This window comes from Scyliorhinus torazame, chromosome 14, assembly GCF_047496885.1.
Source record: "Scyliorhinus torazame isolate Kashiwa2021f chromosome 14, sScyTor2.1, whole genome shotgun sequence".
In the NCBI taxonomy this organism is placed as follows: domain Eukaryota; kingdom Metazoa; phylum Chordata; class Chondrichthyes; order Carcharhiniformes; family Scyliorhinidae; genus Scyliorhinus; species Scyliorhinus torazame.
The window spans coordinates 140,674,711-140,700,766 of NC_092720.1; the positions used below are offsets into that span (position 1 = coordinate 140,674,711).

General features: G+C 46.8%; 1 protein-coding gene across 3 annotated transcripts in view; it reads right to left on the reverse strand.

Moving 5' to 3' along the window:
- The window catches only part of LOC140390075 (ephrin type-B receptor 1), a 741,967-nt gene that overhangs the window by 139,297 nt on the left and 576,614 nt on the right, over positions 1–26,056 (reverse strand). For all 3 annotated transcript variants that reach the window (XM_072474951.1, XM_072474953.1, XM_072474952.1), the window contains exon 6: positions 25,385–25,509. In XM_072474951.1, the coding sequence (XP_072331052.1) occupies positions 25,385–25,509 (125 nt within the window). The remainder of the gene's footprint in view (positions 1–25,384; positions 25,510–26,056) is intronic.

Genomic DNA, 26,056 nt, shown 5'->3' on the forward strand with positions numbered 1-26,056 from the left:
CCACTACTGTTGCAGGCAGGGCATCCCACACCCTTACTACTCTCTGAGTAAAGAACCTACCTCTGACATCTGTATTATATCTATCCCCCTCAATTTAAAGCTATGTCCCCTCGTGCTAGACATCACAATCCGAGGAAAAAGGTTCTCACTGTCCACCCTATCCAATCCTCTGATCATCTTGTATGCCTCAATTAAGTCACCTCTTAACCTTCTTCTCTCTATCGAAAACAGCCTCAAGTCCCTCAGCCTTTCCTCATAAGATCTTCCCTTCATACCAGGCAACATTCTGGTAAATCTCCTCTGCACCCTTTCCAATGCTTCCACAAAACACCATGCAGCGCAGAACAAGGTCATTTGGCCCCCGACCTATGCCGGTTCTTCAAAAGAGCTAACCGATTATTCCCATTTCTCCTGTCCTTTCCTTGTAGCCCTGCAAATTTCTCCTTATCGAGAACTGATCAAATTCCTTTTTTGCAGCTTACTACTGAATCTGCTTCTACCTCCACTTCAGGCAGAGTAATCCACATCAGAACTGACTAAATAACATACATTCTCCTTAACCTAACCTGGTTCTTTATCTACAATCAGGGAAAGTTAACACGGTTTTGTGAAAAGGAAATTGTGCCTGACCACGTTATTGGAATTCCTCAAGCAAGCAACAAGCAATGTGGTTGAAGGGGAACCTGTCGATGTGGTATACTTGGATTTCTAAATGGCTAGCAAAGCAAGTTCAGCAGGTAATTGGGAAGGCAAATGGAAGTTGCCCTTTATTTCAAAGGGAATGGATTACAAAAATAGGGAAGTCCTGCTAAAATTATACAAGGCGCTAGTTCGACCACACCTGGAATACTCTGAACAGTTTGGGCCCCCTTATGTAAGAAAATATATACTGACATTGGAGGCAGTCCAGAAAAGGTTCAAGAGGTTCATTCCAGGTGTGGAGGGAATCTCTTATGAGGAGAGGTTGAGTAGATTGGGCCTCATTAGAGTTTAGAAGAATGAGGGGGGACTTTGTAGAGACATATAGGATTCTCAGGGGGCTTGGACAGGGTAGATGCTGAGAGAATGTTTGCTATTGTGGTAGAGTCTAGGACCAGAGGGTATAATCAAAGAGTAAGGGGTCATCCATTTAAGACAGAGATGAGGAGGAATTTCTTCTCCGAGAGGGTAGTGAAACTGTGGAAATCTTTACCGCAGAGAGCTGTAGAGGCTCTTGTTAAATATGTTCAAGGCTGAGATAGACAGATATTTAATCAGTAAGGGAATCAAGGGTTATGGGATAAGGCGGGAGAGTGGAGTTGAGGATTATCACATCAGATAGTCATGATTTCATTGAATGGTGGAGCAAACTCAATGGGCCGAAAGGCCTACCTCTACTACTACATCTTATGGTCTATTCAACAGGGTGTCACATGTACGGTTACTTTGCAAAATAAGAGCTCATTGTGTGGGGGATAACAGTTTAATATGAATAGGGAACTGGCTACCTCAAAGGAAACAAAACAGGTTATTTTCAGAGCACACAAACAAACAAGCATACATACATATATGAACATATAAATTAGAAGGAGGAGGCCATTCGGTCCCTCAAGCCTGACCCATCATTTGATAAATCCATGGCTGACCTGAGTGTGGCCTCAATTTCATTTATCCCCTACACATTTTGATTCCTTAATCATTCAAATGTCTATCTAACTCAGCCTTGAAAATATTCAATGACCCAGCCTCCAATGCTCTCTGGGAAAGAAACCAAAGACCCTCTGAGGGAACATAATTCTCCTCACTTCCATCTTAAATGCTGTTGTTGTTTCTCTTCCTGCACTTAGTGGTGCACAAGACAGCTTTTAAACCGTTCCCACAGCGAGGTTTTTACTGGAACAGGTCGCTAGCCTGTCACCGTGGCTAAGAGATTGAAGGGTGCCATTCTGTATCGAGCATGGCTGACCAAGAGACTCTCCTGCTCCTTTGGCTGCCAATGGCATGTTGGAAGAATTTTGCAGGTTGCTACTCAACCTGTTGGCCGTATTATGAACGCACCTTCCTTGGCCATCAATCCTGGGCTGAGACTTGAACTCAGAGCTTTTGGCTTCGAGGTTGAAATCATAGAATCATAGAATTTACAGTGCAGAAGGAGGCCATTTGGCCCATCAAGCCTGCACCGGCCCTTACAAAGAGCACCCTAGTCAAGCCCACGTCTCTACCCAGGAACCCCCACTTAACCTTTTTGGACACTAAGGGCAATTTAGTATTGCCAATCCACCAAACCCGCACATTTTTGAACTGTGGGAGGAAACCGGAGCATCCAGAAGAAACCCATGCAGACACGGGGAGAACATGCAGACTCCGCATAGACAGTGAACCAAGCCGGGAATCGAACCTGGGACCCTGGAGCTGTGAAGCAACTGTGCTAACCACTATGCTACCGTGCTGCTCATTGCACCACAAGACATTCACTCTGTATTAAATGAAAGACTCTTATCCTCAAACTGTGTCCCCTAGATCTGATACGCGATCGAAGGGCCTCGTTGTGCCCGACTCGGTGATGCGATGAGGCCATTAGACCGAATGAGATCTCGCAAGGTGTCGCAATTTGGATGTCGCCCTGCGAGATCCAAATTTACGTATTTAAGTGACCATTCAAACTCACTTAAGTATGTCAGCGCCCGAAGATCCCGAAGCCCGGAAACAAATGCCTGCGCCTGGGAGACCTCGCCATGGGGCTGTTTCGCATTGGTCCACACAAATGTGGCCATCGGAGTCCCCAGGTGGTCTGGCTCTGGGCAGGATGGTAACTCGGTACTCCCACTGCCACCAGGGTACATTGCCACTGCCAGCCAGGTACTCATGGATGTCCCTGGCAGGGACATCACAAGGCCCAACGTAGCCTGCCCTTATGAGGTGGGGTGAGTGGGGGCTCAAGAATCCCCAAACAGCTGGAGCATTGAGGGGGGGATAGTCCGGAGGCTGATGGAGAGTTAAGAGATCGGGGTGGCAGTGCAGGATCTGAGGTGTGTGGCCTTGGAGGAGCTTTCCCCACTGTGCCGGATAAAGAAACGTTTTGATAACAGATTCATTCACGGCGCTGCAGCCTCCGAGAAACACCCTGCTAAATGCGCCCAAAACAGGACTCCGATTTTTGGGCGTTAAATCACGTCGCTAGTCTCTCCCACAAGGGGAAACATCTTCTCAGTGTCCACCCTGCTAATTACTCGCAGGATCTCATTTGTTTTAATAAGATCACCACTCATTTTTCTAAACTGCAATGGATACAGACCCAACCTGTCCAATCTTTTGGGGGGGGGGGGGGGGGGGGGGGGGGGGGGGGCGAGGAAGATCTCAAACAGAGATCTCATGGAATCTGCAGGACGGCACGTGGCACAGTGGTTAGCACTGCAGCCTACGGCGCTGAGGACCCGGGCTCGAATCCCAGCCCAGGGTCACTCTCCGTGTGGAGTTTGCACTTTCTCCCCATGTCTGTGTGGGTGTCACCCCCACAACCCAAAGATGTGTAGGTTAGGTGGATTGGCCATGCTAAATTGTCCCTTAATTGGAAAAAAACAGAAATCATTGGGTACTCTAAATTCATATTTTTTTTTAAAAACGGGATTTGCGCCTGCGCCGAATGGGGCGGCTAGGTCTCACCCAAATTACATGTTCACTGCATCTGCCATTTCCTTTTTTCCCAATAATAATTCCTCAGGCTTGCTCTCTAGAGGACCCACACATATCGTTACTCTTCTTTTTTACATATCAGTAGATACTCCGACAGTCTGGTTTTATATTTCTAGCTGGCTGTTGCTGGCTAGCTGACAAGCTATTTCTAGTGGTGTACCACAGGGATCTGTGCTGGGGCCTCAACATGTTTACAATTTATGTAAATGACTCGGATGGAAGGGCTGAAGGTATAGCAGCAAAATTTGCGGAGGGCACAAAGATAGGTAAGAATGTTTGTTGTCAAGGAGCACAAAGAGTGCACAGAGGGATTTAGGTAGGTTAAATGAGTGGGCAAAAAATTGGCAGATGGAGTATAAAATGGGAAAATATGAACTTGTTACTTTGGCAGGAAGAATTGAAAAGCAGCACACTATTTGCATAGAGCGACATTATGGCTGGGACTTACTGGCTATTCGTGCTGGTGATAAATTCCGGTCCCACGTTGGACCACGGGTTTCCCGGCAATGAGGGGTACTGTCACCGGGAAATCCCGTTGACAATGGCAGGGTCAGTACTGACGGGCCACCTCCGCCACCAAAAAACACACAACGGGGTCATCAGTAAATCCCGCCCTTTAGAACTCTGCAGTACAGAGGGATCTGGGTATCCTGGTACATTAATCACACAATGTGGGTTTGTGAGTGCAGCAAATGATTAGGAAGGCAATTGGAATGCTGCAAGGAGAATTAAGTATAAAAGTAGGAAAGTTATGTTGCAACTGTCCATGGCCTTGGTTAAACCACATCTGGAGTAATACACACAATTTTGGTCTCCTTCCTCACGAAAAGGATATAATCGCATAAGAAGCCATTCAGAGAAGGTTCACTCAACTGATTCTTGGAATTGAAGAGGTTGTTTAATGAGCAGCACGGTAGCATAGTGGTTAGCATTATGGCTTCACAGTTCCAGGTTCCCAGGTTCGATTCCCAACTTAGGTCACTGTCTGTGCCGAGTCTGTGTGGGTAGAGTACTCTTTCAGGTGATTGGTGCAGACTTAATGGGCTGAATGGCCTCCTTCTTCACTGCAGGAATTCTATGGATCTTCCTCTTCTATGGTGAAGCAGCCTCAAGGGGGCAAAAGGCCTACTCCTGCCGTTGGTTCTTGTGTTCCTGAGCCAAGTAAATTTGTGTCCTCTGATTACCGATCCCCACAGGCTAGCCTCATTGCTGGTTCTCTCTCCATCCTGCCCAATCATACATGGCAATGTCTCATTTGGCGCCCATTTAGACTTGTGCAGGAGCATTTCTGTCCTTCCCTTGCAATTGTTATTGCCGAACCTGGAAGTGTGACATGCTACAGCAGATAGCAAACTGCACAGACTGATGCCTGAAACCCCTAAAATATAGCCACACAATTAAATGGTGGTGACATTGCAACAATGATCTCGGCTTTGTTACTGAGCCCAATCGTGTGTGCTGGCTGTACAGAGATCAAGACAACCAGTCATTAACAGTGAGTTCTGGCTAGCCGGCTCTTTGAGGGGGTAGAAGATGTGTGTGAATGTTGCGGGGGGGGGGGGGGGGGGGGGGGGGGGGGGGTGAATCACAAGCATATGTTTTGGTCCAAAGCTGGAGGATTACTGGAAGGAGGTTTTTAGGGTAATCTCTAAAGTGCTGCACGTGAAACTGGGCCCGGGCCCTGGGGAGGCCATATTTGGGGTGTCGGACCAGCCGGGGTTGGAAACAGAGGCAGATGTTGTAGCCTTCGCCTCATTGATTGCCCGAAGGCGGATCCTGTTGGGATGGAGAGCAACTTCTCCACCCTGTGCCCTGGCGTGGCAGGGGGACCTGTTGGAATTCTTGACTCTTGAGAATGTTAAGTTTGAACTGAGGGGAACGATGGAGGGGTTCTACAATTCATGGGCATTATTCATTATACACTTTCAAGATCTGGATAATATTGAACATTACACGGGGGGGGGGGCTTTTGGGAGGGTTGGGGGAGGGGGACTGTATGTGTTAATAGTGACTATGGGTAATTCCGGATTTCTTTTTGTTATTTGTTTATGTTAACATGCAGGCTGCTGTTTGGGGTTTGGTGGGGAGATGGGATTGTTGTTGATATGGGGATTGACATTGTATTCTTTACTGCTGATTGTTTATTGTTAGTGGGTGTAAATTTGGGAGAAAATTTAGAAAAAAGAGGAGAATAAAAATATTTTTTTAAAAACAGTGAGTTCCGGCTGAGAAGAGCAACTGAATCTGACAAGGCGGAGGAGTTAGATTACCACCAGTTGCGACGCAGTCATTAACACGGGGTGCTGGCAGCAAGGTAGAACAGAGTCTGGTAATGCAAGAAAGTTGGATTAACAATGGTGCTGATGTCCTCTAAGACCCAGCCTGTCAATGACTGTCAATGACAGCTTCAGCCCCAGGATTGCGGAGAAGTCCTGTTTAGCTGTGGCATCCATAGGGTTGTTTTAACAATGTACTTAAGTTAGAAAGAGGTACTTGGACAGGGTTCCTATTCCCAGTCACAATGCAGCAACTAACACTGGTAATTCACATGCAGGCGAGGCACCGGATAGGAAAAAAACCCTTCTGTATTTATGAGGCGGGATTCTCCGACCCCCCGCCAGGTCGGAGAGTTCCCGGGGGCAGCGTGAATCCCGCCCCGCCTCTCCAATGCTGGCTGCTGTATTCTCCGGGGCCAGTTTTCGGGCGGGGCGGGGATCACGCTGCGCCGGTCGGAGTCCATTGGCAGCGCCCCCCCCCCCCAGCAATACTCCGGGCCCCGATGGGCCGAGCGGCTGTCGGCTACTGGCCAGTCCCGCCGGCGTGAATTGGACGCCGGCGTGAATTGGACATGGTACACACGGCGGGACCTGGCTGGTAGGCCAGCTGGTGCGGTCCTCGGGGGGGCGTGGAGGGATCAGGCCCGGGGGGGGGGGGGGGGGGGGGGGCACAGTGGCCTGTTCAGCAGTCGGGGCCCACCGATCTGCGGGCGGGCCTGTGCCATGGGGGCACTCCTTTCTTCCACGCCGGCCTCTGTAGGGCTCTGCCATGACCGGCATGGAGAAGACACGCCCTTGCGTATGCGCTGGAATACGCTGGCAGTTCTGCGCATGCGCTAACTCGGGCTGGCCCTTCGGATCCGGTTGGCGCGGCACCAACCCCTCCGGCACCGGCCTAGCCCCCGGAATTGCGGAGGATTCCGCAATTTCCGGTCGACCCACTGGCGGATTGGTTCGCGCCGCTTTTTATGCCGGCGTCGGGCCATTGCGGGATTAGTGTCGTTTTGAATCTCAGATCTTTAAAGCACTTTGTGATTAAATATGTATTTTTTAAAGTCAATGAAAAAGTTTCTGCCAATTTGCACATAGCAAGATCCCACAAACAACAATAATCTAACTGACAAAGTCATCTGCTTCAGCGGTGTTAGTTTTGGGTTGAATGTTGGACAAGAGGTTGAGATAACTGCCTTGCTCTTCTTTGCATGGCACCGTGGAACCTTTCACATACATTCGTAATCTCCACTGAATAAGGAGAGTGTGGGTTCAAAACTGACTCAGGGACCTGAGCACATTGTCTAGTCTGATACTGCTGGAGAGAGCTGCACTCTTGGAGATATTGGCTGGAATTCTCTGGCTGTTCGCCGACGCTGGTCGCTGGCAGGGTGCCCCCAACTGTGGGTTTCCCAATAACGTGGGGTCTCTTCAATGGAAAATCCCATTGACGTCGGGGGGAACATAGAACCTTGCCGCCAGCGAACAGCGCGCTGCTTCCAGCTACCAGGAAACACGCGATTGGGGACTGGAGACTCCCGCCGATCATCTTTCCGCTGTTCAACCCCAGCTGCCCTTTCAGAGTAATATAAAGCACTGTTTAAAGAAAAGCCGCAAAATTCTCCCTGGTGTCCTGGCCAATATTTTGGCTTCAACCAAAACCTGAACTAGATTGTCTGGTCATTATCGCATTGCTGTTTATGGGATCTCGCTGTGCATAAGTTGACAGCCATTCTTTCTACATTGCACGTATCTACAATAAAGTAAATAATCTTTTATTGTCGCAAGTGTGAAGTTACTGTGAAAAGCCCCGAGTCCCCACATTCCGGCGGCTGTTCAGGTAAGCCGGTATGGTAATTGAACCCGCGCTGCTGGCCTTGTTCTGCATTACAAACTAGCCCACTGAGCTAAACCAGTCCGGTCTCAGGAACAATGAAGTAAAGGTGTTACAGTGGAGGGAGATGTTGGTCAGCGCAGTCCTTGCACATCAGGGGAGCTGTGTAGCGGTCGTACAAGGTCATGCGTTAAAAATGGCAGTGGGTGGTGTGAAGGGTTCTTTCTGAAAGTGTTCACTCAAAGGATGAAGTGTGTGATGATGCTGAAGGTGAGAAGAGGAGCTAGAGGTGCCCATGTGTTGTCTTGCCTGTCCTACAGAAGGACTGTCTCAGAACTGCAGAGTTAATGTCCAGCTAGCATAAGTGATAATTCTGGGTGACTTGATGCCCCTCTCAGCAAAGCCAGCTGTTCATCCTCAATTCCCCACAGAAGGGTTTGAAAATCTGAATACGTGAAGTGTAATAAAAACAAAATACTGCAGATTCCGGAATTCCGAAATAAAAACAGAAAGCCTGGGGAAAATTCAGCAGGATTGGCGTAATCTCTTTAGCTCTGAAGAAAAGTCATAGGCCTCGAAAAGTCAACTCTGTTTCTCGCTCCACAGATGCTGCCCGGCCTGCTGAGTTTTTTCAGCATTTTCTGTTTTTATATTATGTGAGTGAAGTTGTGTGCTCTGCACCTCGGGTTTGGGGCCATAACATTTGCCCTTATTCCAGTCTGCTGGATTGATCTGGCTGAACAGTGCAAATAAAAAATCTGTGAAGAAGTTTCCTGTTGCACCAATCAATATGGAAATGAACGCACCTTGGTTGGTGCTTTTCAAACAAAAAGTACATGCCAAAAATACCCCATAATCCAAACCCATTTTGGGATACTGAGGTTGTGAAGGGTGCTATATAAATGTAAGCCAGTACCGTGGTTTAGTTGGTCAGACTTCTATCTAACCAACGCCAGAAAATGCTGGAAAGACTCCATCTGTTTCGTCGGAGATCCTGGGCATGTGATCCAACCTCATGCCTGGCTTCACAATTCCGTGGCAGTCTCTGAGCTCCTTAGAATCATAGAACCATAAAATCCCTACAGTGCAGAAGAAGGCCATTCAGCCCATCGAGTCTACACCAACCCGCTGAAAGAGCACACTACATAGGCCCACTCCCCGCCCTATACCTGCAATGCCAAAACCTCACCTAACATTTGGACACTAAAGGACTATTTAGAATGGCCAATCAACCCTAACGTGCACATCTTTGGACTTCCTGGCATAGGTCTGTTGGGCCGAATGGCCTGTTTCTGTATTATTAATCCTCTGTAAATTCTTTCTTTTATCCTCCCTGGTTGTGCAGGGACCACTTTGTTTAAAGATACAACCACAGTGCAAATGACGTAGAGGAAATTCTGGGTCAAAATGATTAATTACACCTTGTCTTTGGTTTCAGTGCAGGTTTACCTAATTAGAAACTAATTAGCCACTAATGGGCTGAACAATTTCTCAGGCCTGGTGTTAAGTGACTGGAAGCAGAGGTTGCCAGTCACCCAGTTTGTCAACGATTCATATCTGGTGCAATCACAGGTCAGTTCAACACTGTCAGCTATTCTGAAGATGCCAACAGTCATTTGATTGGGCCTGGGGTGTATATTTCTGCCTCCTCATGATCTAGTTTCTCTCCCAGGAAGGAGGTTGATTGATGCCTGACTGGGAATTTTAACCAGTGAAATATTAAAAGGAAATTTCAAACTGCATCCACCTGGTGTGGCTTTCCTCAACTACACACTCAAATTGAACAGTGATTATTAGGAATCGACTAGTGATTATCTCAGATCAGACACAGTGGGCCGGATTCTCCGCACCCCGCTGGTGACCAAAATTGCGGCTGGCGCAGGGGCGGAGAATCCATTTTGGTGCACGAAATCGAGACCGGCGCTGGTTCCTTGATTCTCCGGGCCCTGAAAAGCGGCATACTCAGCGAGTATGCCGCGCTGCATATCACCCACCTGGGGCTATTGCTGGAGGCTCGCCCCGGCATTCTCCGCCCCTGACTGCCTGAAGTCCCGACAGCGTGGATCTAGCATGGTCCTGCCGGTTGGGATACTAGCGTGGCAGCTGCAGACTCAGCCCGCGGCCACCCTGGTCGGAGGCGGCCGATCGGAGCCTTATACGCAGCCGGGCAATGTTTGGGTGGGCGGTCAGGATTGGGCGCGCGACCAATCGGGGGTCTATTTTTAACGTCCCGCTCCGGGGTCCGAGTGCGCCATGGAGCACAGCGTGGCCTCTGGAGGCCGCTGCCATGCGCATGCGCGGCCTCCGACCCGGAAGTGTGGGGGCCCGTATCTGCAGCAAAAGCTAGTTTTACGCCGGGTCCCTGCTAGTCCCCTGCAGGGCTATGAATATGTGGCCAGTTTTTCTGGCGTGAAAGTCCACAGTTTTTACGACGGCGTGGGGACATAGTCCCAAAAATAGAGAATCCAGCCCAGCATTCGTGAAAACTCAAGTATCATCAGCACAGGCTTATTGGAATCATAGATACTTACAAGACAGATTGGAGACCATTTGCCTCATTGTGTGTGCAGCTCTTTGAGATATATCCCCTCCCCTTTCCCCACAGTCCTGCGATGTTGTTTCCTATATGGATTAAAAAAAAAAATAGAATCCCTACGGTGTAGAAGGAGGCCATTCAGCCTGCACCCGCCCTTGGAAAGATCACCCTACCTAGGCCCACACCCCACCCTCTCCCCGTAACCGTGTAACCCCACCTAATCTTTTTGGACACGAAAGGGCAGTTGAGGTTGGCCAAGTGGTTAGCACAATTGCTTCACAGCTCCAGGGTCCCTTGTTCGATTCCTGGCTTGGGTCATTGCCTGTGCGGAGTCTGCACGTTCTCCCCGTGTGTGCGTGGGTTTCCTCCGGGTGCTCCGGTTTCCTCCCACAGTCCAAAGATGTGCAGGTTAGGTGGACTAGCCATGCTAAATTGCCCTTAGTGTCCAAAATTGCTCTTAGTGTTGGGTGGGGTTATGGGGATAGGGTGGAGGTGTGGGCTTGGGTAGGGTGCTCTTTCAAAGAGCCGGTGCAGACTCGATGGGCCGAATGGCCTCCTTCTGCACTGTAAATTCGATGAAAAAACACCTAACCTGCAGATCTTTGTACTGTGGGAGGAAACCGGAGCACCCGGAGAAAACCCACAAAGGACACAGAGAGAACGTGCAAACTCCACACAGTCACCCGGGTCCCTGGTGCTGTGAAGCAGCAATGATAACCATTTTATCACCGTGCTGCTCTGGATTTATCGATTTCCCTATCGAAAGTTACTATTGGAGCAGCTGAATCAACATTGTGAGGGTTACCACTGATCAGAAACTGAACTGGACTAGCCACATTAATATTGTGGCTGCCAGGGCAGGTCAAAGGCTAATAATACTAATAATAATCACTTATTGTCACAAGTAGGCTTCAATGAAGTTACTGTGAAAAGCCCCTAGTCGCCTGTTCAGGGAGGCCGGTATGGGAATTGAACCGGCGCTGCTGGCATTGTTCTGCATTACAAGCCAGCTATTTAGCCCACGGTGCTAAACCAACCAGGCTAGGACTCCTACGGCCAGTAACTCACCTCCTAACTCCCCAAAGCCTGTCCACCATCTACAAGGCACAAGTCAGGAGTGTAATGGAATACACTCTGTCATAATATCCATTCATGTATATAATGAGATACAGACAGGCACTGACTGACACACAGAATAACCAATAAACACACAGGACACAGAACAACCAATCACCAGACAGGACACTGCAGGGACACCACCACGATAAAACACACGAGGCATCAAGACTCTGCCTCTTCTCACGGGATACAGCTACAGAGATAGTCAGGGTGCACAGTGCAGTGAGCACCGTCTCCATGTGACAGAGAGCCAGTCTGGTCAAGCCAGACAGAGGTTATCAGTTTAGATTAATAGACTGTCAACCCACAGCAGATTATGTACAGCAATCAGCAGGTTCAATAAAACAGTGTTGAACCATCTCCTGTGTCGGAAGCCTGTTTCTCGTCTTACTGCATCCAGTTGCAGTCAGTGTTAAACAACTCATATAACACATCACTCTCCACTTGCCTGAATGAGTGCAGCTCCAACAACACACAAGCTCAACACAATCCAGGACAAAGCAGACCAGTTGGTTGCCCCTCCTTCCACAAACATCCAAACCCTCCACCACCAGCGAACAGTGGCAGCCGTGTGTACCATCTACAAGATGCACTGCAGTAACTCACCAAGGCTCCTTCGGCAGCACCTTCCAAACCCACAACCGCTACCATCTAGAAGGACAAGAGCAGCAGATACCTGGGAATCCCACCACCTGCCGGTTCCCCTCCAAGTCACTCACAACTCTGACTTGGATAGAGATCACCGTTCCTTCACTGCAAAATCCTGGAACTCCCTCCCTAACAGCACAGTGGGTGTACCTACACCGAAAGGACTGCAGCGGTTCAAGAAGGCAACTCACCACCACCTTCTGAAGGGCAACTAGGAATGGGCAACAAATGCTGACCTATCCAGTGACGCCCACATCCTGGAAAGAAATTTTTAGAGAAAGCCTTTCAGATCAAAACAACTAGTCCAGTCTTAGTTCAAAGTTACTTGATATAAACTAAAACTAGTTCACGAGGAGAGTAGTAATTAAATTATTACTGCCCTCTCCTTTGATTGGTTTTCCCCTCCCAAATTGGTTTTACTCTCACATCCTTTCTCTGTTATTAATCTGAAAGTAAGAGGTGAGACCAAAAACATCGGAACCTTCTCTTTCCAGCATCCAACAGATCTTCTGTGGATGTCCGACAGTGTTTCTCCTTACTGATTGTGTAAGGGATGTTCTTTTGCTATTAATTACGTTACACTAAATACGTGAACTATCCAAAGAATTACAAGATTAGACTGGAATACAGACTACTGTTGTTCAGTGTTTCATCCTGCACCTGTGCTTGTGATTTGAATAAAACTCTTTTTTATAGCACTGTATTATTATGGGATTAACAGTTGACTTATTTGCCAGCCAGTCTTCTGTCTTTCCACTCATTTCAAACAATTATGTTACCAGCCATTTCCAAACCACTCGCTTCCACCAGTGTGTTTTGCTTGGATATGCAAAGGAGCATGTTTGCCTTTCAGCGCCCATCACAAATCCTAGTGAGACTCAGTGTGACATGGCAAGGTCACAATGCCAGCAAGCTCACTGTCTTCCATCTGGGTGCTGCTAAACACAGAAAGCGTCAGTGAACAAAATTCACTGTCAGCCAGGGACTGAGACGCACATTCATGTGAGATAGGCCGCGATCTCCCAGCCGTGTCACGTCCAGCTCAGTACGCGATGAGGCTGTTAACGTCCCTGTTATGCCTTGCAGCCTCACAATCTGGATCCTGCCAATTGTGGCCGGGATCCAGAATTGCATATTCAAGTGTGCAGTCAGGCTCACTTGAATATGTTCGCGCTGGAGGTAGCCAAGGTGTGGAATCTAAAGCAAGCGCTTTTTAGCACTGGTCTCCACCAATGTGGACCTGGCTATCCAGCACTTGGGGGGGGGGGTGTGACCAGAGGCTCCTGGGTGATTGGCCTTTGGGCAGAGTGGTACCCTGATGCCACCTGAGCACCTTGGCACTGCCAGCCTGGCGCCCTGGCAGCATCACATGGTCCACACCAAGGATTGGGCCCAGGGGTGCCCTTTGCTTAGGAGAGATGCGGGGGGCTCAAGGGGGAGGGCGCCGGAGGCCATGGTGGAGGTTCAGAGATTGGGCACCAACCGATGTTTTCCTGCATTGGTGAGCTGAGCTTGTTAGTGCAGAAAATGGGACTAAGTGTGGCCTGGCAGGGCATTCCTCGTCCAAGCCCACAAATGAAATAGAGTCCCATTTAATAGCGGGGTCGTTCTCGGTGCTGCCAGCGCAGGGAAACACCTGGCTGAACGGTAGCACAAGTGGCTATCACTGTGGCTTCACAGCGCCAGGGTCCCAGGTTCAATTCCCCGCTGGGTCACTGTCTGTGTGCAGTCTGCACGTTCTCCCCGTGTCTGCGTGGGTTTCCTCCGGGTGCTCCGGTTTCCTCCCACAGTCCAAAGATGTGCAGGTTCGGTGGATTGGTCATGCTTAATTCCCCTTAGTGTCCAAAAAGGTTAGGAGGGGCTATTGGGTTACGGGGATAGGGTGGAAGTGAGGGCTTACGGGGTTGGTGCAGACTCAATTGGGCCAAATGGCCTCCTTCTGCACTGTATCTTCTATGTTCTATGAACAGCCCAACACGGGACTCTTTCTTTTCCATTAAATTGTGCCCATAATCTTTAAGGAAAGTGCAGACATGCTGGCACTAAGGTTAGTAACTAGACAAGGGAGAAAATGATGGATGTGATAGGTCATGAATGCTGTGAGCATTTGCTTTTGGGGACGGAGCAACACTCCACCAAAGCTGAAATCCTCCACTCAAACTTTCTTGACAACAAGATATGGTGACTGCGCTTTGGATATTAATAAATAATCTGCATTTAACAGCACCCCTCCCGTAACTCTCCCACACCATTCTACCCTCGGATCCATGAAGAAGGTCCAGGGGATGTCCCAACATGGTTTAAACCCAATTAATTTGTTATATACACTGCCGTTCTTAGTCATTACAGAATGCTTGTTAGAAGGCTGTCTTCCGACGGCACCCTCGAGGAAGCAGGTCGCAGGTCGGATCGCTCCCGCCCGCGATGGGCAAACGGACCTTTTCCAACGGACTTTTTCGGGACCTGGCGACCTGAATCGGTGGAGGAGACGATAGGGAAGAGGCTTTCCCCCCCCGGGTATGGACAGCTGGACCAGAAGTGGTCGAGTGGAGCGGCAAGGATCGAAGCGGGAGCAGCGGGGACCGGGCGGCGAAGCATGGCAGACGGCAGGGACCAGGGAGCGGAGGCCCATTGGCCAAGAGAGCAACAGATGGAGTTTTTCAGGAATTGCTTCGCCAAACTGAAGAGGGACACGTTGGACCCGATGAGGGTGGTAATGGAGAAGGCGCTCAGGGAGGTCGAGGTGAAGGTCTCCAGCCAGCCGGACATGGTAACGGAGCTGGAGCACGAGGTGGAGGAGCTGAACTCCTGCCAGAGGAGGGTGCAGGAGCAGCTTGAGGAGCTGGGGAACAGAGCCAGGAGGCAGAACTTGAGGATCGTTGGCCTCCCCGAGGGCTGCGAGGGATCGGATGTGGGTGCATACGTGATGGGTATGCTCGAGGCGCTGATGGGACCGGAGGCCTTCCCTCGACCCCTGGAGTTGAATGGGGTGCGTAGAGCCCCCGCAAGGAAGCCCAGGACGGGCGACCGACCGAGGGCCTTGGTGGTCCGCTTTCACTGCTGGCTGACAGGGAATGTGTGCTGCGATGGGCCAACGCGGAGAGGAGCAGCAGATGGGAGAACTGCGAGGTGCGCATTTACCAGGACTTGGGAACGGAGCTGGCCAAGAGGCGTGCAGGATTCTCAAGGTAAAGATCTTTACTTTTTGAAAAAAAGGTGAGGTTTGGAATGCTGTATCCTGCGAAGCTTTGGGTTACGTTTGAGGAACTCCATTACTACTTTGAGACACCAGAACAGGTTTGGGCTTTCATTAAAGATAAGAAGCTGGACTTGAACTAACGGGCACTTCGTTTTTTCAGTGCTGTACAGTGGCGGTGGTCTGTTAACCTAACTTGCTCTGACTAGGAGTGGACTTTGGTCGTGTGGGGGGAGGGCCTGAGCACTCGAGCAGGAGACAGTCAGGTGCCAAGGGCAGGACTCAGGGGCTGTTTAGCACACTGGGCTAAATCACCGGCTTTGAAAGCAGACCAAGGCAGGCCAGCAGCACGGTTCAATTCCCGTAACAGCCTCCCCAGACAGGCGCTGGAATGTGGCGACTAGGGGCATTTCACAGTAACTTCATTTTGAAGCCTATTTGTGACAATAAGCGATTTTCATTTCATTAAAAGAAGAAGCTGGGCTTTAAATAAAGGACTCTGGGCTCTCAGAGCCTTGTGTGGTGGCAGTCTGTTAAAGTATCCTGTACTGTAATGTTTTATCCAAGATTGTTTTCAGCCTGGACAGGGAGCGGGGGCTGGAGGGCGCACTGCTTAGGGTGTTTTTTGGAGATTGCAACGAAGGGGGTGGGGGTGGGGGGGTAGAGGGACCCTGCAAAGGGGGCCCTGCACTTGGTATCTTTCGGCGGGAGATCGGGGCCTCTGATAGGGGGATGGGCTAGGGGCTGGTTAAGGGACTTGAAACGGCACGGGGAGATACAATCAGGTTAATGGGTCCTTGGTGTGTGGGGGGAGGGCCTGAGCACTCGAGCGGGAGACAGTCGGGCGCCAAGGGCAGGGGTCAGCGTAGCTAGCATAGGTCAGGGGGCACCAGGGAGAATAGGAGGAGGGGCGGGCTAGGGCCAAACACAGGGCTGACCTGGCACTCAGGGAACAGCGCAGGAAACCGACAGCAGCAGCACCTGAGGGGGGTGGGGGGGTGAGGTTTAGAGCCACATTAGTTTAGTTGAACACGTGTGGCATGGGCAAACAGAGCTGATAGGGGAAATGCCTTATTAACATGTTTATTCTTTCCCACTGTTCGTTTTCACTATGTTAAGGCTCTTTGCATGGGGCCTTTTTTTTCTCTCTGTAAATGTTACAAATTTGTTTAAATAAAAAAATTTAAAAAAAAAAAAAAGGCCGATTTCCATCAATCACAATCCTTGGTTACCCCATGGGAGAGGAGATCTATATGTTCTGGAACCTGAGGCCAGCTGAGGGATGGATGCTCCTTGGCCTTCCAATGATATCATTTTCAGGCCTTCAATACAGCAGTCAATTTGCGTGCTGTGAGCAGAAAATGTTTGGGTTCCGCCAGGGCAGTCAGATTACTACCTAGGTTCAAACATGGACAAAAAAGCTGAACTCCAGAGTTGAGGTGAGAGTGAATGTCCTTGACATTAAGGCCGCATTTGACCATGTGTCAATGGGCCCATGCAAAACTGGAAATTGGGGGAAAATCATCTGGTGGTTGGAGTCATACCTGGCACAAAGCAAGATAGTTGTAGTTTTTCGAGTTCAATCATCTTAACTCCAGGATATCACTGCAGGGGTTCTTCAAGGTAGTGGCCTGGACCCAATCATCTTCAGCTGCTTCACCAATGACCTCCCTTCCATAATAAGGTCAGAAATGGAGATGTTCACTGATTATTGCACAACGTTCAGCACCATTCATGACTCCTCAGATAATGAAGCAGTTCTTGCCCAAGGGAAGACCTGGACAATATCCAGGCTTGGGCTGACAAGTGGCAAGTAACATTCACACCACACAAATGACAGGCAATGGCCATCTCCAACAAGAGAAAATCTAACCATCTGTGATTGACATTCAATGGCATTGCCATCGCTGAATCCCCCACTATCAACATCCTGGGGGTTACCATTGACCAGAAACTGAACTTGACTAGCCATATTAATACTGTGGCTATTATAACAGGTCAAAGGGTAGGAGTCCTACGGCGAGTAACTCATCTCCTGACTCCGAAAAGCCAGTCCACTATCTAAAAGGTACAAGTCAGGAGTGTAATTGAATACTCTCCACCTGTCTGGAATAGTGCAGCTCCAACAATACACTAGAAGCTCGACACTATCTCGGACAAAGCAGCTCACTTGATTGACATCCAAGGTATCAACAAAGAGCCTTCTTAAATAATGAAATGTCTTACTGAAACAAACAAGATTAAACAATATATCAGAACAGCAGTTGAAATCCAGCTCTTTACTCCTTGATTTCCGAGTCCACACTCTCCGGGCAGCGTGCTTTCTTCCCATTGGCCAGGTATATGTGCTCCCACGAGATAGGCCCTGGGCCGGTCATATGGTTCACGAACAGTCACCCTTTAATGGAGCCATGCTACCACACACCCCATCCAACACCTTCAACAAACATTTGCCCCATGACCGACTCACGGTCGCAGCAGTGTGCATCAGCGACAAGATGCACTGCAGCAACTGACCAAGGCTCCTTAGGCAACTTCCAAACCCCCAACCTTCACCATCTACAAGGACAAGAGCAGCAGATACATGGAAAAACCGCCACCTGGAAGTTCCCTTCCAAATCACTCACCATCCTGACTTGGAAATATATTGCCGTTCCTTCACTGTCGATGGGTTAGAATCCTGGAACCCCCTCCCTACCATCACTGTATGTGTAGTGTCATATGAGAGTACCTTTAAGACATGGATGTTTAAGCAATGTACCTTTAAGAAAACAGTGATGTCAGAGTGTGGGTGGAGCTGGGCTTTAGATCAGCCATTTTGCAGTTTTAAGTTTCAGCTTGAAACGAGTATCTGTGTTTGCAGTGAGCTGGATCTCTGCCATGAAAGGCTATCTCTGGAGTGGTAGTAGGAGTAATAGATAAACTATCTTGTCCAGGAATACAGTTTATCTTGGGTAATGATGTAGGTGGATCGCAGGTTGGAGTGATGCCTACTGTGGTTGATAAGCCAGTGCAAAATCAGACAACTGAAGGGTTGAAGGACGAATATCCTGAGATTTTTCCGGATTGTGTAGTAACAAGGTCGCAAAGTCACAGGTTAAGACACGAGGAGAAATCAAAGAGTGAAGATGAAGTTGAAGTGCAATTATCAAAACGATTTTTGATCAGATGGTTGAAAAAGAACAAGGACAGGTGGAGGATGAGGCGGATATTTTTAGTTCAGGAAAATTGGCGGAGTTACAAAAGAAAGATGTAGAAATAAAACGGATATATCAGAAAGCATATACGGAAGAGGAATCTGAGAGTATACCAGAGTGTTATTACCGTAAAAATGATGTCTTGATGAGAAAATGGAGACCTGTACATATGCAGGGGGATGAAAAGTGGGCAGAAGTTCATCAAGTAGTATTGCCGGTAGAAAGGAGGTGTTGCGAGTTGCACCTGAGGTACCAGTGGGAGGTCATTGGGGGATAAGGAAAACTCAAGCTAAAATCCAGAAACATTTTTATTGGCCTGGACTACATAAAGATGTAGTTAAATTTTGTCAATCATGTCACACATGTCAAGTGATAGGGAAACCTCAAGCAGTGATAAAACCAGCGCGCTTAATACCCATTTCAGCATTTGAGGAACCTTTCACAAGGGTCCTAATCGATTGTGTAGGACCGCTTCCTAAAACAAAAAGTGGGAATCAATATCTTTTGACAGAAATGGATGTGTCTACTAGGTTTCCAGAGGACATTCCAGTCCGTAATATTACAGCTAAAACGATTGTGGAGGAGTTCCTTAAATTCTTTACTAGATATGGACTACCCACAGAAATTCAATCGGATCAAGGATCGAATTTTACTTCAAAGTTATTCAAAGAAGTTATGGATAGCTGAGGAATAAAGCAATTTAAATCAACTGCGTACCATCCAGAATCGCAGGGAGCATTAGAAAGGTGGCATCAGACATTAAAGACAATGTTGAGGGCATATTGTCAAGATTATCCAGAGGATTGGGATAAAGGAATCCCATGCGTATTGTTTGCAATTAGGGATGCCCCTAATGAGTCTGCCAAATTTAGCCCTTTTGAACTAATTTTTGGTCATGAGGTAAGAGGACCACTTAAATTGATTAAGGAAAAATTGGTGGGTGAGAAATCGGAAATTACACTATTGGATTACGTGTCAAATTTTAGGGAACGATTAAATAGAGCAGGTGAATTGGCTAGACAATATTTGAAAATTGCACAAAATGTGATGAAACGGGTAGCGGACACGAAATCCAAAGTTCGTAGTTTTGCCAGTGGGGATAAAGTTTTAGTGTTGTTACCAGTGGTAGGGGAGTCTTAAAAAGCTAGGTTTTGTGGACCGTATCAGATTGAAAGGAAATTAAGTGAGGTGAATTATGTGGTAAAAACACCAGATAGAAGGAAGACTCACCGAGTGTGTCATGTGAATATGCTTAAAACATACTTTGAAAGGGAAGGAGAGAAAAAGGAGGTTTTAATGATTCTAACTCAAAGTGACGAACCAAATCCAAATGACTGTGAATTTGACATACCTCAAATTAAATTGGAAAATGAGGATGTTCTTAAAAATTGGGATGAATTGTTGTTACCTTCCAGAGGAAAAACAAACTGACCTGAAAGAGTGATTAACATCACATGGGCAAGTTTGTAGCGATAAATTGGGAAGTACTAAAATGGCTATACATGATGTAGATGTGGGAAATGCTGTTCCTATCAAACAACATCCATATAGACTTAATCCTTTAAAATTGGCACAGGTTAACAGAGAGATTGAGAGTATGCTGAAGAATGGCATAATTGAAATGGCTTGCAGCCAATGAAGCTCACCCATAGTGATGGTACCTAAACCAGACGGTACCCAGCGGTTGTGTGTGGACTACAGAAAGGGGAATGCAGTTACAAGAACGGACTCTTATCCTATCCCACGTTTGAGGGATTGCATTGAGAAACTGGGACAATCTGCTTTTATTTCCAACTTCTAGACATGGAAAGAACATTTAAAACATCGTATGGGGTTCTTCGATCGACTTCAGGCGGCGGATTTGGTGATGAACCTAGCCGAAAGTGAATTTGGAGAAGCCCAAATCACTTTCCTTGAGGAGTTTCCGATATCTTCAAGACAAAGGGAAATAATGCGATTTCTTAGCATGAGTGGATTTGATCGAACAGTTGTGCAAAAGCTTTGTGGCGTGTTTACTCCACTGATGGAATTGCTGAAGAAATGTAAAACATTTCAATGGACAGCGGACTTTCAACAGTCATTTGACTGCCTGAAAGCTGTGGTAACCAATGTTCCTGTATTGGAGAATTGCAAGGGGCTCCGTGGTCAGATTGAACTACAGTATCTGATTCTAAAGAGAAATGACGAGGAGTAGAAGAATGGATGGATCGTGCAGAGACTTTGTTCAAAGAGACTGTCAATCGAGAAGGTTTTCGGTTGGAGGAAGAGAACGAAGAAAAATAGACTATATTATTATACCTGTTTGCATGTGGTTTTTTTTTAAAACGAAAAGATATATTTACTGTCTACATTTGTTAGTGGATGGTGCAAAAGTGAAAAATGAAACCATCTTGAAGTTAATGGGTTTTTTTTCTTGGGGGGAGGTGTCATGTGAGAATACCTTTAAGACATGGATGTTTAAGCAATGTACCTTTAAGAAAACAGTGATGTCAGAGTGTGGGTGGAGCTGGGCTTTAGATCAGCCATTTTGCAGTTATAAGTTTCAGTTTAAAAAGAGCTTGGGGAGTGTCTGTGTTTGCAGTGAGCTGGATCTCTGCCATGAAAGACTATCTCTGGATCATTTGGGTGATTTAAACTCATAATAGTAAAGTCTTTAAACTGATGTGATTCTGTTTAAAGGTGTTCAGTCTCTTGGAAGTTTGAAGGAACATTTTGAGGAATTATTTACTGTTGCAATATTTTCTGAGTTATCTTTGAAGTAAGGGGTGTTAAGAGATCTAATGTTTATTTAAGATGTTAAGTTGAGTTCATGGAATAAACAGTGTTTTGTGTTTCAAAACCCACATGTCCATAATTGTAATCTCACGCCTAGGGAACAAGCCGTGTGCTAGGAAAAGCAACAAATACATTAAAGGGAGAGGTTGGTTGAACTCCAGGATACATTTTGGGGTTCTGAAAACACCTCGTCCATAACAGTAGCTACACATTGACTGCAGCGGTTCAAGAAGGTAGCTCACCACCACCTTCTCAAGAGCAACTCAGGATGGGCAATAATACTGGCCTAGCCAGCGATACCCACATCCTGTGAAAGAATAGAAAAAGCTTATTTCTATTCTGGAACATTCTGCTAGTCCAACTCAGTTCTTATGAGAGGCAAGAATGCTGCTTTCAAATAGATACTTCGTTATCGTCATTGAAAGGCAACAAATCATTGAGAAGCACGGAATGAAAATGCAATAGCAAATTACCAGTCCATAGATAGTGGCTGCAATTCCTTAATAACCAGCATTTTAAATCATTATGTTCACTCTGCAGGGAGTACAATTACTTTCCTTGTCTGTGAGACATCAAAAGAAACAGTCAGGGGTATTTTTGATGGTAAAATTTAAAGAAAAGCAATGCATTCAAATGGAACAGAACAACATTCTGGGTATCACCAAATCAATACTTCTGTTAAAGAGATTCTCATTGGGTATAAATTTGGATTCTAGTCTCAAAAAGTTAATATTTCACTGACAAAGTAATTTCTGGACAATGTAGTGTCCAGTGAGTGGTTTTACAGCACCGTGGCTCATCCATGCATGAAAGATATGCCTGGAACTTCATTTATTTCATTTTAAGTGCACCGGTGCCATGCAGCGCCATGAGGGACAAAACCCAAGCTCGATTCTCCAAGCTGACCTGACTGACGCTGAAATTGAGGACGTTGAATGGGAAAATGATCCCTCACCCAGCATGAATGTCCCACAACTTAATGAGCAGAAAAACAGGTCTTCTTTAAGTTAGCCATTTCAGAGTTCACGATACGCGCTTCAGAAGGCTGAACGACTGTCACACTAATCAATAAGACGCACATTCACGGAGTTGGGTCTGAAGTTGTGATAAAGATAAACTGCGGGATTCTCCACTTCACTGGCAGCGCACCCACGCCCGCGTCTGGCTGCCGGAATGGAGGGTCCCGCTGCCGACTGGGTACGCCACACCGGCAAACAAGGGCTGGCGGGACTAAGAATCCTGCCCTGACTTTTTTGAGGTAATGACAGGAAGTGTTGAGCTTGAAAACATGTCTGTTTTTCTGCCCATGCAATAAAACTGCCATAGGTGACCAGCTATCTTCAATTTTAGGGATGGGCAAGAAATGCTGGCCTAGCCAATGAGGCCCACATCCTATGAATTATTGTAAAAATAAGTTAATTCACTGTCTTCATTTGCTCATGTGGCAGGAGAAGCTGTCAAGTGCAGAGCAAGAATAAAACAATAGAAAAGAAGTCTTACTTGACAACCCGGTTTTAGAAACAACTAAAGGTCTGATTCAATAACTAATAGTTGTGACTTGATTTCATAAACAGTTAACAACCTAATCCGATAACCAGGTTATTTCCACAACTAGTTGGTGGTTGATCCTATAACTAATTGATGGCTATGATCACGTCATTCGGGATTATTCACTGACTCATGCAAATTAGCAGAGAAAGGCTGTGTTCTGAAAACATTTTCCGTCTAAGTACTTATCAAATTTATGCAGAGAGGTTAAAAATATTCAGTGCTAGGTTCTGAGTGATAGATTAGCATATCTCTGTGCCCTAGACACTAATTCAGCTTGGACTGATTGGTTTTAACACTGCTCTCATCTCTGTCAACTGTGAAATGACTTTAGGGCACTCTCAACCCACTTTCAATGATTCGAATGGGGAACAAAGTATTAGTTTCTCTCAGGGCAGACACAAGCATGGTTGATGTTGAAAAAGAAAAAAACAATTCATGCTGCGACTATTCTGCTTAAAGTTAAGGCACATTGGCAGTTTTATTCTGCACTGAACTCATTCTATACATCTTCCTGAAGAGAGAGATGTATGCTGATAATGGATACAAAACAGCAGAAAGGTATTGCGCACGTTATAAAGCACTTTATCAAATGCTTTTGAAAGTCCACATACCCAACATCAACTTTAATATCCTCATCAACCTTCTCCACTATTTCACCAAAGAACTGAATCAAGTTCATCAGACATGATTTGCCCTTAACAAATCCACATTGACTCCCATTCTTCAAGTCATGTTTCCCAAGTGACAAAGAAGAACAATACAGCACAGGAACAGGCCCTTCGGCCCACCAAGCCTGCGCCAATCATAATGCCTGTCTAAACTAAAACCTTCTGCACTTTTGGGGTCCGTGTCCCTCGATGCCCATTATATTCAGGTATACATCAAATTGCCTCGCACATCTCCTCTCAACTTTTCCCTTCGCACCTTTAACTTATGTCCCCTAGTAATTGACTTTTCCACCCTGGGAAAAAACATCTGACTATCCACTCTGTCCATGCCACTCATAATTTTGTAAACCTCTATCAGGTTGCCCCTCACTTGCATTGTTCCAGTGTTTATCGGGTTGATCCAACCTTTCCATTGAGTCTTCACTGGCCCTTGCTTTGATAGAGCATCCTACCTAGGCCCAATCACCCTATCCTCTTACCCCACCTAACCTTTGGGCAATATTAGCATAACCAACCCACCTAACTTGCACATCTTTGGACTGGGGGAGGAAACCGGGTACGGAGGAAGCCCACGCCGACACGGTGAGAACATGCAAACTCCATACAATCATCCAACGTCGGAAATGAACCTGGGTCAGGATGGGATGTGACTTGAAGGGTAAGGTGGAGGTGGTGGTGTTTCCCAAGTGTCTGCTGCCCTTGTTCTTCTAGATGGGGGTCGTCGTTTGTTTGAAAGGTGGTGGCAAAGCTTATCAAAGTGTTGCATTTATCTTAACATGTACACCATCGAGCCACAGTTGCACTGGGTGGAAGGAGTGAATATTTAACATGCTGGAGGTGGTGTCAATCAATTGGGCAACTTTGTCCCAAATGGTATCATGTTTATTGAGTGTTGTTGCAGCTGCACCTATTTAGGCAAGTGATGTGTATTCCATCAGTCCTAACTTGTGTCTTGTAGATTGTGGAAAGGCTTTGGGAGTCAGGAGGCAGTCACTCACTGCAGAATTCCCAGTCTCTGACCTGCTCGTGTACAGTAGTGATCACGAGGAGTAAGCTACGTCCATGACGTTTATCTTCTAGCACAAAGTAAAACCATACAGTGGTGAGGCGCACAACAAGTCCCAGCCTGGACCATCCAAAGCTGCCGGTTCCCTTCTGGGCCAGGTTTTATCAGGTGAAATTAACCAGCCCCGCTGTGGGGCCTCAGCCCCTCAGTGGGGAGAGCTTGTATTCCATGAACCCCACGGGCAGATTGATCGGGACGTCTCCGTAGGTCTAGTGGGGGTTACAACATATACATTCCACCGCTTTAAACATTTATTTATCTTCTCTTAAGAGATGCAATGGTCTGTGCCCATCCACTCCATATTGGTAAAGTATTTCATACTTCAAAAAAATCTCCATATAAAGACATTACTCCTAATCTCTCTTCTCACTGGATTAGCGACCATTTTAACCTGCTCCCCCATCAAAAGTAAGAGTCTTTCTCCATTCATCATTTCAAAGCTCGTCACAATTTTAGAAAGCTCCATTAAATCTCCTCTTCTGAACTCCAGTGCAAACACTGTCAGTCTCTCAAATCTCTCCTCAGAACGAGAGTTTTCCATTGCTAGCGTCATCCTAAAATTTCCCTGACATTTTTAATCTCCCTATAATCGCCCTATAAAGAGGTGCCCCAAACTGCACACAATATGCCTAACCCAACCAATTTTTTCTACCCATGTTTGGTGTTACTTCTTATCCTTGCACATAGTCCTACAAATGTGATTCAATATTTCTATTGATTTTGTCAAAAAAATTACCTTGACTTCTCAGTGGGATTTACCAAGTTTTCAAATCGATAAAACCAAAAAGCTCTGCAAGCACAAACCAATGATGCCATTTACAATATGATACACAGGTTGTATAACGATCGCTGTACCTTCTCATAATACTGCAACTCGTAGTCAAGGATGATGCCATTTGGTTGATCGGGCTGTGGCCAAGACAAAGTGATGCTGGTCATCGTGGAGCTCACCTGATGCATGATGGGAACGGTAGAGGGAGCTGCAAGGAAACATAAGTGAAAAGAATCAACAAAAAAAAGCTTGTTTCCTTTCAAAGAGGAACAATATTTACAACCCATCTCCTCCTAGGCCTTTGTTTCAAAAAAAGTGAATCTCCTGCTGACCACATGATTTAGTGCGAGGAAATCTGTGCTTTCATATCTGAAGAATGGCCAGGGGTCTAACTGACGGTCGGAACAGACCAAAACACAATGCCAGATGGAAAAGCATTGAAAATGTTGACGTTGTGAGAAGGGGGCCAGAGAGAGTCATTTTTTTATCAATTCAGACAGTTTATGTACCCAATTTGTACCTGTGCAGCACAGTGGAGTGTCCCTGCTGAGAACTCCATTTTGAACAAGGACAAATTGGTTTAGATTTCTTTTGGGGGGATTTATCTAAACATAGATTTTGGAATGGATTTCTGTTCAGATAAGTTGAATTGGTCAACTGAACAAAAACAGTTTTCCCAGATTGGATAACCATTTCAATCCAATTCACTGCCAGCTACACAATTCAAAATGACAAAACTATGGCTGGAACTCTCT